This window comes from Electrophorus electricus, chromosome 5 (genome assembly GCF_013358815.1).
Source record: "Electrophorus electricus isolate fEleEle1 chromosome 5, fEleEle1.pri, whole genome shotgun sequence".
NCBI lineage: Eukaryota > Metazoa > Chordata > Actinopteri > Gymnotiformes > Gymnotidae > Electrophorus > Electrophorus electricus.
This window is the reverse complement of record NC_049539.1, coordinates 4,645,390-4,660,200: the sequence shown is the minus strand read 5'-3', so window position 1 is coordinate 4,660,200 and position 14,811 is coordinate 4,645,390. Positions and strand designations below refer to the sequence as shown.

At 42.2% G+C, this 14,811-nt stretch overlaps 2 protein-coding genes and 1 pseudogene across 2 annotated transcripts; 1 reads left to right on the top strand and 2 right to left on the bottom strand.

The window, feature by feature from the left end:
• Nucleotides 1–2,525: 2,525 nt before the first annotated feature.
• Nucleotides 2,526–3,890, top strand: lim2.5 (lens intrinsic membrane protein 2.5). Its single transcript, XM_027027648.2, has 4 exons — nucleotides 2,526–2,700; nucleotides 3,135–3,284; nucleotides 3,582–3,716; nucleotides 3,801–3,890. Exons 1-4 carry the CDS (start codon nucleotides 2,526–2,528, stop codon nucleotides 3,860–3,862), a joined length of 522 nt encoding a protein of 173 aa, XP_026883449.2. The 3' UTR covers nucleotides 3,863–3,890.
• A 979-nt stretch (nucleotides 3,891–4,869) lies between these two features.
• LOC113588473 (free fatty acid receptor 2-like) lies at nucleotides 4,870–5,890 on the bottom strand. Its single transcript, XM_027027662.2, has one exon. The coding sequence runs from the start codon at nucleotides 5,888–5,890 to the stop codon at nucleotides 4,964–4,966; it is 927 nt and encodes a 308-aa protein (XP_026883463.1). The 3' UTR covers nucleotides 4,870–4,963.
• A 4,365-nt stretch (nucleotides 5,891–10,255) lies between these two features.
• Nucleotides 10,256–13,378, bottom strand: LOC118241439 (annotated as a pseudogene).
• Between the last annotated feature and the right edge of the window lie 1,433 nt (nucleotides 13,379–14,811).

Sequence of the window (14,811 nt, the reverse complement as noted above, 5' to 3'; positions counted from 1 at the left end):
TCGACAGAAAAGCATGGGGGGCAACTTTTTGGAATTCGGCCTAGGGGGTCCTTTTGCTGTTCCACTCACTTTGGACTCCGCGCTCTCCTCTCGTCCTCTTGTTTTCTGCACGAAGGTTTGCACCTGAAGAGTGTTTCTTTAGCTCAGGTAAGGACCCTCTGGATCCCATGATTACTGAGAAGATTTGAGTGAAGAATTGCTGAATTGAGTTTAGAAGTGACAAAGAATTGTTAATATTTAGTGCAATAAAATATGAATAATTTGATGGCAATGTATACTGAAACTTAGTCCATCTTTGTAACTGATGGAGTTTGAGTTGGTCTTCAATAACAAAATTACAAATTGCCACAAATAACTGTGACAACTATTGAAAATACTTAAATGTAGAGGCTGTCTAAATTTAATTGGTGTTGTATAACATGTACACTGGTGCACATATGGCGTTTTATGTGGTGTGTACAATGGTAAACTTTATTTAAAAACAAAAGCAAAAAACCCCCAAAAAAACATTAAAAAAGTCTACAAGTCTACAAAATACCCCCACCCCCTGTCTTGTGGCTCAACTTGCCCCATGTAAGGGTAAGCTGATCCAGCTCATAGCGTAAGTTGAGCCATTAGAGAAAACAGTTAACTATTGTACTAACCAAATTTCAAAGTATAATTACATATATTGTTGTTAATAATTAAATCCCCTATTGTGTTGATAGTGTTGATATTCATGAAATAAATTAATAATTTGTCTACAGTTCTGAAAGCTGATGATGGCTAGCCAAGTCTTTAGGATTATTAAATAGATATGGCAGTTTTAAATCAAGTGAAAATGATTGTTTTTCACTTTCAGTGTCAACTCCCAACTGTATGTTTGATATAATAGTGTATAACATTTTAGCCTAATTTTCTATTAGGCCTACTTGGTTATGATCGCGATCAGGCATAGAAAATTTCATTCCATGCATGTAGGTTGCAGAGGAAATATGAAGTGTTGCTCTCTGGGGACATGGAGTCCCTGTCTGTTTTTCTTCTGTAATTACCTATGTGGCATGCCAGCTGTTCAACACCTAAAATATGAAATATAATGTCAGTTATTCATTTTTATGATGAAACACCAATTTAAACACCATATATCTGACTTAACTACATATCAACTTGAGGTGGTCAGATGGAGCACTGGTTCAACGTGCCACCCAAGGCTCTCTGGCTCAGTTTACCCCACAGATACCATTTTGGGAGAATTGCTTAGTCTAGCAGCCCACAGCTACACTTTTGCTAATTCAACAATGTTTTTATATAATGGTAGTTCATTGCATATCTGATATAACTTTTTGAACTGAGAGAAATTACATTAGATGTGAGATGTGATTATATCCGATACACAAAAGCAAAAAAAAAAAAAAAAGGTGAAAAAATATCGCTTCATCTACATGTTTCTGCCTTCCACAGAACAACGGAAATGGAGACTGCGAACCAAATAATGATCTGTATTCCAGATTATAAATTTAAATACCTGAGGCTAAAGTTAATGAATGAACTGACATAAATTAACCACAAACCAGTTTTGCTTTTCACCAAATCTAAAAATTTCATGCCTTTAGCAATAGCTTCATTTGTCAGTTAGAACCTTTTAACATCCAGCTTCATGTGCCAGTTAAACATTTAACACATGAAAGCTCAAGGAAGACTTAGAATATCCTTTTTGGTAATTTTTTTTTACCATTGTAGTTTGTTGCAACAAAATGTGTCACACTGCATTTACAGACTTTAAATTCCTCCAACACAGCACAAAGGCTGGTGAGATATGTGAAACCCCAGGACACACACAGCTGTTTATGTACTGGTAAATACTACACAGTATTGTGTTCTAAGCCTCTTAGGTATGGAGTTTTCTATGGCATATATTCTCATCAAAGCGGAATATTGAATGTAGGTAGCAAAAGGGGACTTGCAGGAGTGTTTATAAACTCCTAATCCTAAAGGAACTATGGTAGTTACATGGATTATAGTTACTTACATGTATTATAGTTGATGTGCCATTCGTTACTTACTTCTCCCTTAGAATGAAACCTTATTCAAAATAATTTGTCTGTTTATTATTATTATTATTATTGTTGTTGTATTTTTTATTACTTTTATTTGATCTTATTTCACATCATATTTGTCCAGATTAATTCATACAAAATTGATAGCCTGTCATCCCTTTAGCAAACAACAGCCCTTGCCATACTTAGATCAAGTGACTGTGTCACACACACTGACCTGTGCACTGCTGACACAGACAGAGTAACTGTGTCTTCCACTTACATCCAAGGCCCTCCAATTGACATCATATTACATAAAGTATGATACACAAGCCTTGTGCTATGAGCCCCGATGTCTGAAGCCTGAAACTGGACTGAGTTGGTCCTATTGTGACCATGGTGAATGTAGCCAAGACCCGACATGCTGTGCACTAACGTTGCTACTGTGCTCTGATCCCATGTCCATACGCAGTGGCCTTGGACATAGCAGCTTCCACAGCACCCATCAGAATGTACAGCTTTATGGGAGGAGGGCTCTTCTGTGCTTTTGTGGGGAACATCCTCCTGGTGGTCTCCACGGCTACCGACTACTGGATGCAGTATCGCCTGTCTGGCAGCTTGGCTCACCAGGGCCTATGGCGGTACTGCTTGTCTGGCAAGTGCTACACGCAGATGGACAGCATAGGTACGTCCGGGGAGAAAACTGCCTCACAGTCATTAATACATGCAAATAGACATCATAGGTACGTTAGTGGAGAAACCATTCTGGTTGTCACTGCTCGTAGGTAAAGCTAGGCCCTGTGGCAAAAAAGACAGGAGTAATTTCTGGGTTAATGTTTAGACAGGCACTATGTCAACACAGCTGGTGATAAGACTGGGCCCCTAAGTGACACTAAAACACTAATATTGTGTCCATTTAATTTCACTTATCTGTTAACTGTTAGCATAGTTGTTTGTTAAAACAACAATGTAAAAAGAGCACATATAGTCAGCTCATTAATCATGTTGTCAGGTTTAAAACCTCAGATCAGTTCTCCATGGTACAATGCACTAACATCTCTCCTCCCTTCCCTGTTGCTCTTGCATGCTTGTTTTCTGTCTGTCTGTCTCTCGTCTCAGCGTACTGGAATGCCACCAGGGCCTTCATGATCCTGTCAACCATGTCGTGTTTCGCAGGGATCATCGCAGGCATCCTGTCGTTCTTTCACTTCTCTGCTTTTGAGAGGTTCAACCGTTCCTTTGCTGCAGGGATCATGTTTTTTGCTTCAAGTGAGTTGACATGCTAAGAATGCACAAGTTAGTACTCTCATATCTGTAATTCATTTATAGCATGCAGTTTGTTAATAGCACACCATTTGTCATTCATGCGTTTGCAGTTCTGGATGAAGCGGCCCATTAAACGTACACATGCGGTACACAAGCTGACATGTGCCATTAAAGTGCACTGGCCCAGCCTACCGTTAGTCTAGTTTCATGTTCTCAAAGCAACACAGGAATGCAAATTTATGTGTTAGCCTCCGAATGACAGGAGCAGAGCCGCGCAATTAAACCGCTGTATCTCGGCAGCCCTCTTTCTTCTGCTCGCCATGGCTATCTACACGGGGGTGACGGTTAACTTCCTGGGCCAACGCTTTGGTGACTGGCGCTTCTCCTGGTCATACATATTAGGCTGGGTCACCTTGCCCATGACCTTCTTTGCAGGTAGGTTCATATGTGCAGCTTCTGCGTGGTCTTTGTGATACAGTGCCGATCAACTGATCTGATGGTGTCTGCTTTGTTTTGCAGGGATATTTTACGTGTGTGCCTACAGGATGCAGGAGTGTATGAGAGTGGCTGGCTCACTCTAGGGAGCCATAAAAAAAAAAAAGAGGAAAAGACAAGGAACAGAAACTAAGACAACAAACATTCTCGAGAATAGTGAAATGAAACAGTGATATTAGTGTAGTCTCACAGTTTACTAGAATCAGTGTACCAAAAATAAATGGCACCTCAGGTTTTCTGCTTCTGTAGTCCTTGCTTCAAAAATATGATTATGTGAATACCAGCAAAGCTGTTGGCAGAAACTGCGAAGTTTAAATTATATTAAATTATAATAATACAATGAAATACAAGTGAAAATCACAAACAATTTAATATATTGCATTTAGTCTGGCTAGCATTTCAAATAAAATTTAAAAACCATGAATCTCTTTTACTGAGTATTATTGATATTTATATTTTTTTCTATATATATAATGTATTAACCTCAGAGATGCCTTATAAACGTACAGCAGATTTCCCCTTTAGTACTGTATATATCTTCTGATGCTCTTAGATAAGTGCTTTTTTATTTGCCACAAAGGGAAATAAAGACAGCATTCCCTTAACACTGGAATATCTCAAAATGGACACCAGACTTATAGGCCTAGTGTCACATGGGACATCAGACTCATAGGCCTAGTGTCACGTGGGACATCAGACTCATAGGCCTAGTGTCACGTGGGACATCAGACTCATAGGCCTAGTGTCACATGGGACATCAGACTCATAGGCCTAGTGTCACGTGGGACATCAGACTCATAGGCCTAGTGTCACAGGGGACACCAACCAATTGCAATAGGAGGCTTTCGCTAGCAGTTGTTGCTATGCCCATTAGCAAAATACTTAAGAACAAATGACAATGCTTATGTGATTTTTTAGTACTACTCCTATGCATTTCAACACAATGTACATAATGGGAAATAATGAGTTAATCTGATTTCAGTTTGGATAAGTTTTACAAGGATGTTGCATAACAGAAATATCTACTGTTAGCACTCCCCTTATCAGCTGACTCATATGAGTCACACAGCCATTCAGAGTTCAGAGCCCCATTTTCACTTATTTGCTGTCTCAATCTGTCCTGACGAAAAAGCAAATCATCATAATATACTTATTTTTTCCTTGAAATACATGAACGCAGTGACAGGTCAAATGTCCTGGTCCATTTCCACAGAGGTATTGGTTTTCGGGGCCTTGTGGCGCCTAAAGGATGCTATCTTAAAAAAGGACAGTTTGGTGGTGTTGCGATAGGTGTTGGAGGAAAAGTAGAAGATCATGGGGTCCAGGCAGGTGTTGAGGGTGCTCAGCAGCAGGGTGTAGTTCCTCCAATCTGGGCTGTGATTTATGCTGTAGCCCACCAAGTGAGAGATGTTATACGGCAGGAAGCAAATCAGGAAGACGGCCAAGGTGCTGAGCGCCATCCCAATGGCCTTCTGCTTCTTTTCCTTGGCTATGCAGGGCCTGCTGTACAGGATCCAGATGCACTTGAGGTAGCAGAACACACAGACCAAGAGTGGCATCATGAATATCACTAAAAAGAACTCTAGGCGAGTCGGGAGGATAATATCGTTCTGGCTGTCGGTGAAGTTGCTGTAGCAGGTGGTCTTAGGAGTTGTTTGGTTCTCGTTGCCCTTGTGCACGATAATGAAGACGATGGTGCAGTGGGCGCCACTGCACAGCCAGATGAAGACACTGCCGACAATGCCGTGGAGCACCCTGCGCGACGCACGGTAGGTGACAGGGAAGGCAGCCGCCAGGTAGCGATCCACGCTCACCGCCATCAGCAGCAGGGAGCTGGTATAGATGGTGGTGAAGAAGATGAAGCAGGTGATGGAGCACAAGACCTGGGAGAGGTACCAATGCATGTTGGAGGCCGCCTCATACATCTTCAGGGGGAGGAAGAGCAGGAAGAGCAGGTCAGATGCCGTCAAGTTGAGCAGTAGGATGTCGGTGGGCGTGGGTTTATCACTGAGCTTTCGGATAAAGGCATAAATGGCCAAGAGGTTGGCTGGTAGGCCGATTAAGAAGGTCAGAATGTAGACGGACAGAAGGACCCAGGACTCAAACGTTGCCATTTTGTGAAATGCCAGATACTGGAGGAATGAGAATTAGATGATAGCATTAGTGCATGACACAGGACATTTGCATAGCAAAGGCTGCTTTTATGGACTGTAGTCAAATTCCAGACTACACAGTCCACTGTTCCACTGTCGTGTTACTGACATTTGACTCTTTTTGCACTGGTTGATGACAACAAGAATATAAGGTACAAGGTATATAAGGGTGTATTTATCATGAACATTTGAGATGTACAGAGAAATACCAAAGAAGTGGATTCCATAATAGAATTGCATTGTAATAGATTTGTAAGATGCAATCTATTTCTTACTGTAAATTGACTGCTTCCTAGTCTAAAGCTAATATAGCATCCTTTATATACTAATACTAACATTGTTGTGCTGTGCACTTAAACTCTTTGACCTAAAGATAAAAAGATAATATTATCTTTTTATCTTTAGGTCAAAGAGTATGAGTTTGATCACATTTCCTGTTTGATTCAGGTTAGGAAAATTTGTTAAGTGCAAATGTTTTTGAGTGGGAGGATCTGGTGGGCTTATTTTAGTGTACTGCCCCTTTAACTAGAACACAAACATCTTATGCATTATCTCAGATCTTCTGTGATGTTTGTATGGTTTCATATGTATGAAAAACCACATTTCAAATAGTACTTCCTTACCAACATATAAATATCTATGATGATTATTTGTAATGAAAATGTATTGTGCATTGCCTATATCAAAAAAAAAAATTGCCTATATCTTTTTCCATTCTGTATCATCAATAATTAGTGAAATAGATTTATTTATATAGAGTAAAAGTTATTAAACTTTGTATAGTTTTAAACACATTTTTGGTTTAATTTGTTACTCCACTCATAGAAACCCCCAGCCTGCAGTTGACATTTTAATAGTGGTAATCTGTAATCACTAATGTAATCATTAATGTACTGACAATAAAAATAAGTGAAATGTTTACAAAATGTTTACATTTTTAAAAAATGTTTAAAATATAAAATTCTAATTCTACAATAGAATTAAAAAACCCTAAACTACAATACAATTATTTTTCCCTCTTAGATCTATAAGACAAGATGTCTTGTTTCCTAAACTGAAACAATCTAGACATTGCTTAGATCTTTAATAATACTAGGCCTTACTTACCCACTGTCAGTGATGAGTTCCAGGGTTATAAAACACAATTTAAGACTAATTTTTACTTGGGTAAAGTAAGAATTACAGTTAAACAGAGTGGCATGACCACTTTTTTCCTTAAAAAAAGTATAATCTAAAAATAATATTAAACTGGATTAAGTAAATAATGTAGGCATACATAGGTTATGTTCAAAAGATCAGTAATAGTAATGAGTAGTACAGACTTCAGAAACTTTACAAAGTCCATGCAAATATGTTATCACTGAAGCCACTCTGACTCTTTCATTTTTGAAAGAAAAGGCCACCCCCCCTGACATTTGGCACTCAGTGACACCCAATAAAAAATGACTTACTGGTGTATTTGAATGATTATCTCATGTTTCATTTCTTAGCAGACATTACATTCCAGAATGTGTAATTGCAGTTTCCTGTTACATTTTCTTCCTCTGAAAGACAACAAAACCTATTAATACATCCCACACCTCACAATTTGTCTGTAGTGTTGCACACACAAAAAGAGACAGTTTATTACATAGGGTTGGCACAATTACTGCTAATCTGAGGTGTTTAAAGTTAAAAACAGTACAGATTTAGAAAGTTACCTGTCTGAAGCATTTTATTTATTTATTTTTTTCCAGGATTTTCAGTGAACATTTATGAATGACTCCATCAATTTTCTGAGGAGCAACTAGCTGGATTAGCTTTTCACCGCAAGGTTCCATTTTGGGTGTCTACATCTATTCAGATGTGTAGTAATCCTTTCTCTAAAATAAATACATAAAGTATTCTCATAAAATACCTTATTCGCGGTATTGTGATGGCCCAAGTGCCGCAGGGCAAGGAGCAGGAGGCACAGACCTCTCTCGATGAAGACAGGCATTTATTAAGCATAAGACAAGAACGATAAACAAAGACCCTCACACATAGCGAGCTAGTGCAGAGGGATAAACAATGAATGATAACAAGTACAATGAGCATGAATACCAACACCTATGACATGCTACACAACTCTGGGGTTTAAATACAGACATAACATTTTTATACTTATATTTAGCTGACACTTTTCTCCAAAGCAAAGCAACGCAACACACCTTACAATTATGATTGAGTACAACTTGAGCAATTGAGAGTTAAGGGCCTTGCTCAGGAGCCCAACAGCAGTAGGGCTTGACCCAGCAAACCTGGGAGTACAAGTCAAGTACCTTAACCATTGAGCTACCACTGCCCTAACCACATCATAACGATGTGAACAAGGTGGAGGTGTGTGCTAACAAGGGGGCAGTTACAAAAAGGACAGTCAACAAAGACAGCTCCACATGCATGTGGCAGGCTGTATCACGCGATAAGTGGGAAGGGGAGCGAACGGTGACAGAACCCCCGCCGAGCGGTGCAGCACCCAACGGTTCCATTACTGGGACAGTGAACCCCAGGCTACTGTGGCATGGCAAAGCCTGGTGCCCACCCAAAACAAAGAGAGCTAGAAGCCACCACCAAGGGAGGTCTCCCACGCATGAGTGGGAAAGGCGAAGTCCGTGCCTATCCCAGGGTGGTACAGTGATGCTCCGTGGCGAGTCTGACTGGTCTGAAGGTGCGACACCGATCAGCAACAGCCTCGATGGAGCAGGAAACGCCATGTCTACCAGTGACAGCCGCAGCCTCAACCAGATGAGAAGCACAGCAGAGTCCAGTGGAGGCAGCAGCCTCAATGGGACCGGAAGCACTGCGGAAATCATCGACGACCCAGCCGAGGAGACAGATAACATGATGCGCCCAGGTGCACCTCCTTGTCATTGTGTGCACCCACAGACAAACACAAAAGGATGCACTAACAAAGTGACTGCTGGAAGGGCAAGCACTGGAGGCGTGTCCCTGGCCCTGCAGTTCACAAAGAAGGGCACGTCCACCCTGGGTCGAGACGCACTTCAGCCCACACGTCGCCAGCTCCCCAGGGAGAGCCCATCATGCAGGTGAAACCCTCGAGGCAGTCCTCTTCCTGCGCTTTGTGTGGACCCTCCAAGTACTCATAGCCTACATCTGAAAGAGAAAGAGAAAAGAGACAGCAGTCGCAACAGATGGAAACCTAGCCAGCCCCACTAGACCACCCAACTACTGGTCCCAGAGGAGTCAGTCTGCTCCCCATGGGCCCAGCCCAGTAGCAACTAGGCCCCCCCCCCCAAGAAATTCCAGGGGTGTTCCCCTCCATGGTTGGAGCTGGCTGTGTCTTCCTCCTCCTCTTCCGGTGTGGCCCCCAGCTTTGGTTGAGGTCCTCTACCCAACATTCCAGGATGCAGACAGGGGAATAGGGGAATATCCCCTAGCATCAGAGCAGTGTGCTTCCTCTCAGGGCACGCCTGCTCTGTGTTGTCCTGATTGCTCAGCCTTCAGCGCATCCCTGTGAGCAGTCCTCTAGTCAAGAGAGTCGGCATCTTGTTGTGGTTGGTCATTATGTGACAGCCCGAGTGCTGCAGGGCAAGGATCAGGATGCACAGACCTCTGTCGACAAAGACATTTATCAATCGCTAGATACAAATGATAAACAAAGGCACTCACACATAGCGATCTAGTGCAGTGAGAAAGAGCAATGATCGATAACACGTACAAAAGCAGAAATAGGAACAGCGAGCATAAACTGTGAGCAGGAATACTAACATCTATAATGACTGACAACATGTTACACAACACAGGGGTTTAAATACAGACATAACGATGTGAACAACAAGGTATAGGTGTGTGCTTACAAGGGGGGATGGTAAACAGGGGGGTGTGGTAAACAGGGGGGAGTGGTAAACAGGGGGGCAGTCAACAAAGTCAACAAAGACAACTCCACGTGCGCATGGCGGGCCGTACCATGTGATAAGTGGGAAGGGGAGCGTACCGTGACAGGTATACATATGTAAAATAAGCAAAGTAAATATTTTAGCTTTATTTATATGTAGTAATATACTATGTTTTGTTAAGTAACAAATCAATAATTCATGACAGGAGAGAAGCAGATCAAAATGAATACTGACACAATGAGGAACAGACACAGAACTAGTGTCACGGAACGCTCACCTCCCACGAGGCACGTGGTTTGGCCAGTGTTTTATGTTAAATGTAAATAAATGTACGTCCCAGACATTGGAGTCTATGCGGCCTGCCCCTCGCCTTGCGGCACTCGGGCCACCACGCGTTACAGAATGACCAACCACCACAGGACGCCTACTCCCACGGCGAAGAACAGACTTCCTAGTGGGAGGTGCGTGGATACCCCCTGCACTGCCGCCTGGATCCCAGGATATTGGGGAGAGGACCGCGTTCGATGTCCGTGTTTTCTCTGGAGGCGGAGGGGAACACCCCCAGGAATTTCTTGGGGGGGCCTGAGGCTGTTGAGCCTGGGCCAAAGAGGACTGAGGGGCACCACGAAGACCAGAAAGAGGGCGGTTGGGTGGAGCCAGCAGGATCTCCTGATTCCCTTCCTCTCAGCAGACTCACCAGTGAGACTGGAAGGGTCTGCCCAAAGCCTCAGAGGCAAACCGCCTCTGGGATACTCCTAGAGTGGCGGGAGAGAGGAGGACTGTTAGGGGAGTTAGCATGTCCGGAACCGGGGCGGACGTACACCCCCGCGTGTCCGTTGAGGCCACGGACACATCGGACACATCACAGCACCTTATGTGTGTGTGAGGGCGCTATTGTGTGTTTGTGTTTTGTTTGTACAGGCACAACGTCTTGTGGAGCGTACCGGACCGCCCTGAGAGAGGCAGGGAAGCTGCCTTTCTCCCTCTCGCTGCGAGGTCTCCCTTGCTGGCAGCACCTGGCTCGCCTGGTACTGGCTGGGTGCCGGGCACTGCCATGCTGTGTGTTTATGTTTACATGTACACGGTGCCTGGAGGTTTGCAGTCATTGGATGGATGCGTCGGGAGCCACGCCCCTTGGGAGGGGGTTCTGTCATGGAACGCTTGCCTCCCGCGAGGGACGTGGTTTGGTCAGCCACATGCTGTAGGAGGACTTTCGTTTGTGGCCACACCTGCACCTCGTTTCGTCTATGTGTATTTAAACCTACGTCAGGGTGTGCAGCGTCATTGGTCATTGTTGACGTAGCGTGTGGATGTAACGTAGTAAATGTTCTGCTGTAATGTTCTTTGTCAATGTTCATCGTATTAGTGTTCATTGTATGTGTTTAATGTTCTAATGACTTAGGAGATTATATGTTAGCTCCCACTATGTTGAACAGATAGATGAAGGTTGAAGATTGATAGAAAGGCTGAAAGGCAACTCTTCAGTCCATGCTACTTATCCTCTGCTACTAGGGTCCAGGGATAAAGGTTTTTTTGTTCCTCATGTGTTGATGTGCTGCTTTAGTTTCAAACATTTTCTGAATTCCATTCATTGTGACTTTGTAAAATTCAATACAAATTTTTACTTATGCTGTTAAATATCTGTTTATTCCCTTCCCAGTTTATCTGTGTTTGGAATATATTGGCACATTAAAATACTTAATATTTTTTGCTGCTGATGTAACAGCGATTGTATGCTTTTGGTTGTATGCTTGTATGCTTTTGGTTTGGCCAAGTTTTCTCATTCTATTTTAAATAGTATTCACACTAATTACATCATTGCCAGGGATGTTGGTCTTAGCCCTGCATCTCAGGAGACCCTTCAGATATCCTTGGAAGGCAGCCGAGGAGACATAAATGGTGATCGGGTCAAAGACCGTGCTGATGGCGGTGAGAGGAGCGGTGCGTTAGCGCTCCAGGTTATGTCACTCTGCCTGATGTATCCCTTGCAGAATAGTGGAGATGAAGTGAGGCAGGATGTAGGGAAACAGGCACAGCTCCAAGTGCATGGGCAGCACCATGTCTAACTGTGGCTGTGTGAAGCTGTTCTAGCAGTCCTGTGTGGGGTTCTTGGCTTTGGTCAGGTGGTCCACGATATAGATGAAGCTCAGACGGGTGGAGGTGGTGACCCAGATGAAGCCACTACAGACGACTGCGTTGAGCGGCTTGCAACGGACCTTGTAGTGGATGGGGAAGGCCACGCACGGGTAGCGATCAATGCTAACCACCAGCAGAAAGACAGAGCTAGTGTAGATGGCGGAAAAGAAGGTGGCGACAGGGCACAGGTAACTGGGGAGGAGCTAGTGCATTTCTCATGCCACCTTATACAGCTTCAGCAGCAGGAAGAGCAGATCGGAGATGGTCAGGTTGAACAGCAAGATGTTGGTTGGCGTGGGCTTGTCATGGAGCTTCTTGGTGAAGGCATAGAATGTGAATGAATTCGCTGGCAGGCCGATCAATGTGAGGATGTAAACAGATAGGACACCATAGCTCTGAAGACTGCATTAAAAAAACAATACTTTTTAAACTCTGGTAGGACTGAGGTCCCCAACCATGTTCTTGATGGGCAGATCCCAAAACAGCCAAGCCAGATATATAGGAGTAGGAGAAAGCAAATTACCTGGCTCAAGTGTTGGAAATGTAAAGAGAAATATTCTAACAAAGTGGGGGTATTTCAGTGCAGCACACAAGACAGCACAGGCTGTCTTTAACTCTAAAGTGTCGTGAGAATAAATGCAAATCAGTCCCTACAAGTTATTATTGAACCAATAATGTTTATGTCCCAAGCCTTTAGCACCGCATCCATGTATTTACATATGATATGTAAAGTACACACACTATGCTTGGACCTAATAAGCAGTAGGAAATAAAGTGTTAGCTAACTTTAATTTATCTTCATTTTAACCTTCTTTTCCCTTTAAAGTCTCAAATAGAGCAATTCAGACACTAGTTTAAGGAACTAATACCATAACGTTTAACGGACTGCAGTGGGCATTTGAACTTTAAACAATGTCATAAATATTGCAATAAATTCTTATGAAAAAACCTTTGTGTACTTACATATTCAGTGCTAATAATGAGAAATCTGCCCAGCTTTTTATTTTATTTTTCTTTCCCTTCTTCTTTCTTGCTTGTCTGTCAGCACTGCTGCTTCCAAATCATCCAGAATTCATTTTGTAACTCATTTAAAACCTTTATCCATTGCTGCTCCAGAATTTCATTATTTTATTGATAAATTATTCCTCTGCGCGTTTTCTTGTCTTGGTTCATAATTCACTTCTTGATTAGAACAGACTGCCTAGTCTAATATTTTGATACAGTGGTTCCTTCAATCCCAAGTAATGAAGGCAAATAAATGAGGGCCATAAACCTTTTATGAGCCAACAAAGCCATCTGTTTTTACTTGGGTATACATAGATGAGATGCTCCTCAAGCTTCACTGAACATGTGATGTCCTTTGTTTATATGAGTTACACAGAAGATTAAACAAGAACGGGGGCTAAGCCAACTTTCCCAGCCCTGAGGGAGCCAACATGATCGTCCTTCCCCATTTGCTCTGTCAACGCAGGACATTTGTAATAACAAAAGCACTTCAATAATCACCTTTGCAAATCTGCCAATTTGGTAGATGTTTTGACACAATTAGATGACATTTGATGGTAATGACACTCATTTGAAGTAAATTATTTGTCATGATCTTAAACTCATTTAATTCAAATTAAATATGCATGAAGTCAATTTACACCAAAAAATTAGGATATAGTATGGTCTCTATCTAGCTTTGTGTTGTTGTTTTGGGGGTTTTCTGGCCTTCTCAGATGCTGAAATTTCAACAATACCATCAATGTGGAATTACATGTGCCATTTTAAATGCTGGATTCTGGGTAAATCATTGTGAGAATGGGCCCTGTGTGCTATTCATATTAGGTTATACATTTGCCAATACCTGTTTGTTGCAACCTCTGACCAAGGCAGGGTTAGTTTTAGAAGAACAGGCTGACACAAAGGCTGTCCACTAGATTTCAAACTAGATTATATTAGAAGGAGTTCTGCATTAACACCTGCATCGGTTTAGTCTTGTCATGTTTGTAGTTATTTAAACCCTTGTCAGTGTATGCGTTATTGTCAGTCGTTCACGTTAGTGCCTCTGTTTACCGTCTCCATGCCGGTGTACGTGATCGACGCTTGTGTTAGATGTATGCCGATGTCTTCAGTGTTCGTTAACAAACGTCTGTCTCTGTCGAGCAACTCTGTACGTCCAGTTCCTTGCCGTGCAGAGCTCGGGCCGTTACAATAAGACAAATAAAAAATCTGATTCTCTTATTTCAGATCTCAAATTCAAAAGCTGACACGCACAGACAAATTATTTTTCAATTAAACCTGAAGGAATTTGAAAAACAATATAGGATATGTTTCTTATATTTGAATACTGTACACTTTAAAAACTAAACACTATGAATACTCAGCTCTGACATGGAGAAGTAAAGACAGAAATCATCAGAAAATGCTGAAGGAATCCGAAGCGTAACACTGGACAGTCATTAACTCAGGTAAACATTGGACATCTCATCCTGGCATACAACAAATACAAGATGAACACCATTATTATTGACTCAAAGTCTTTCCCTTTTTACTGTTTTTTTTTTTTTTTTTAGGTGGCCAGAACATGCCCACAGTATTAAACCCAATTAATAAATTTTTTAAGGCCCACTTACCCCTCTGCATTGCAATGGCTACTTGTACTAGTTGTCTGACCATTTTTTAAAGAATGTTATCCCAGTACTGGGACTGAGAAACCACTACATCACTGACTGCAGAGTCATTACATTGTGTTTAATGGGCCATACTGTTGCTACCACAGGAGCTTGTGAAATAACCATGGTGTTACTGTAAATATTCTCTCCCAATGTTCACATAGATGCTGTCATCATTGCATGAGTCATCAGTCTCCATCTGCTGGGCCTTGGT

What these genes read in the sequence shown, in the direction of transcription:
- lim2.5 (XM_027027648.2), top strand. Translation starts at nt 2,526, where the DNA reads ATGTACAGCTTTATGGGAGGAGGGCTCTTCTGTGCTTTTGTGGGGAAC. An exon ending in CACGCAGATGGACAGCATAG is followed by an intron (nt 2,701 to 3,134) that starts GTACGTCCGGGG and finishes CTCTCGTCTCAG; the next exon opens with CGTACTGGAATGCCACCAGG. An exon ending in GCCCATGACCTTCTTTGCAG is followed by an intron (nt 3,717 to 3,800) that starts GTAGGTTCATAT and finishes TTTGTTTTGCAG; the next exon opens with GGATATTTTACGTGTGTGCC.
- LOC113588473 (XM_027027662.2), bottom strand. Translation starts at nt 5,890, where the DNA reads ATGGCAACGTTTGAGTCCTGGGTCCTTCTGTCCGTCTACATTCTGACC.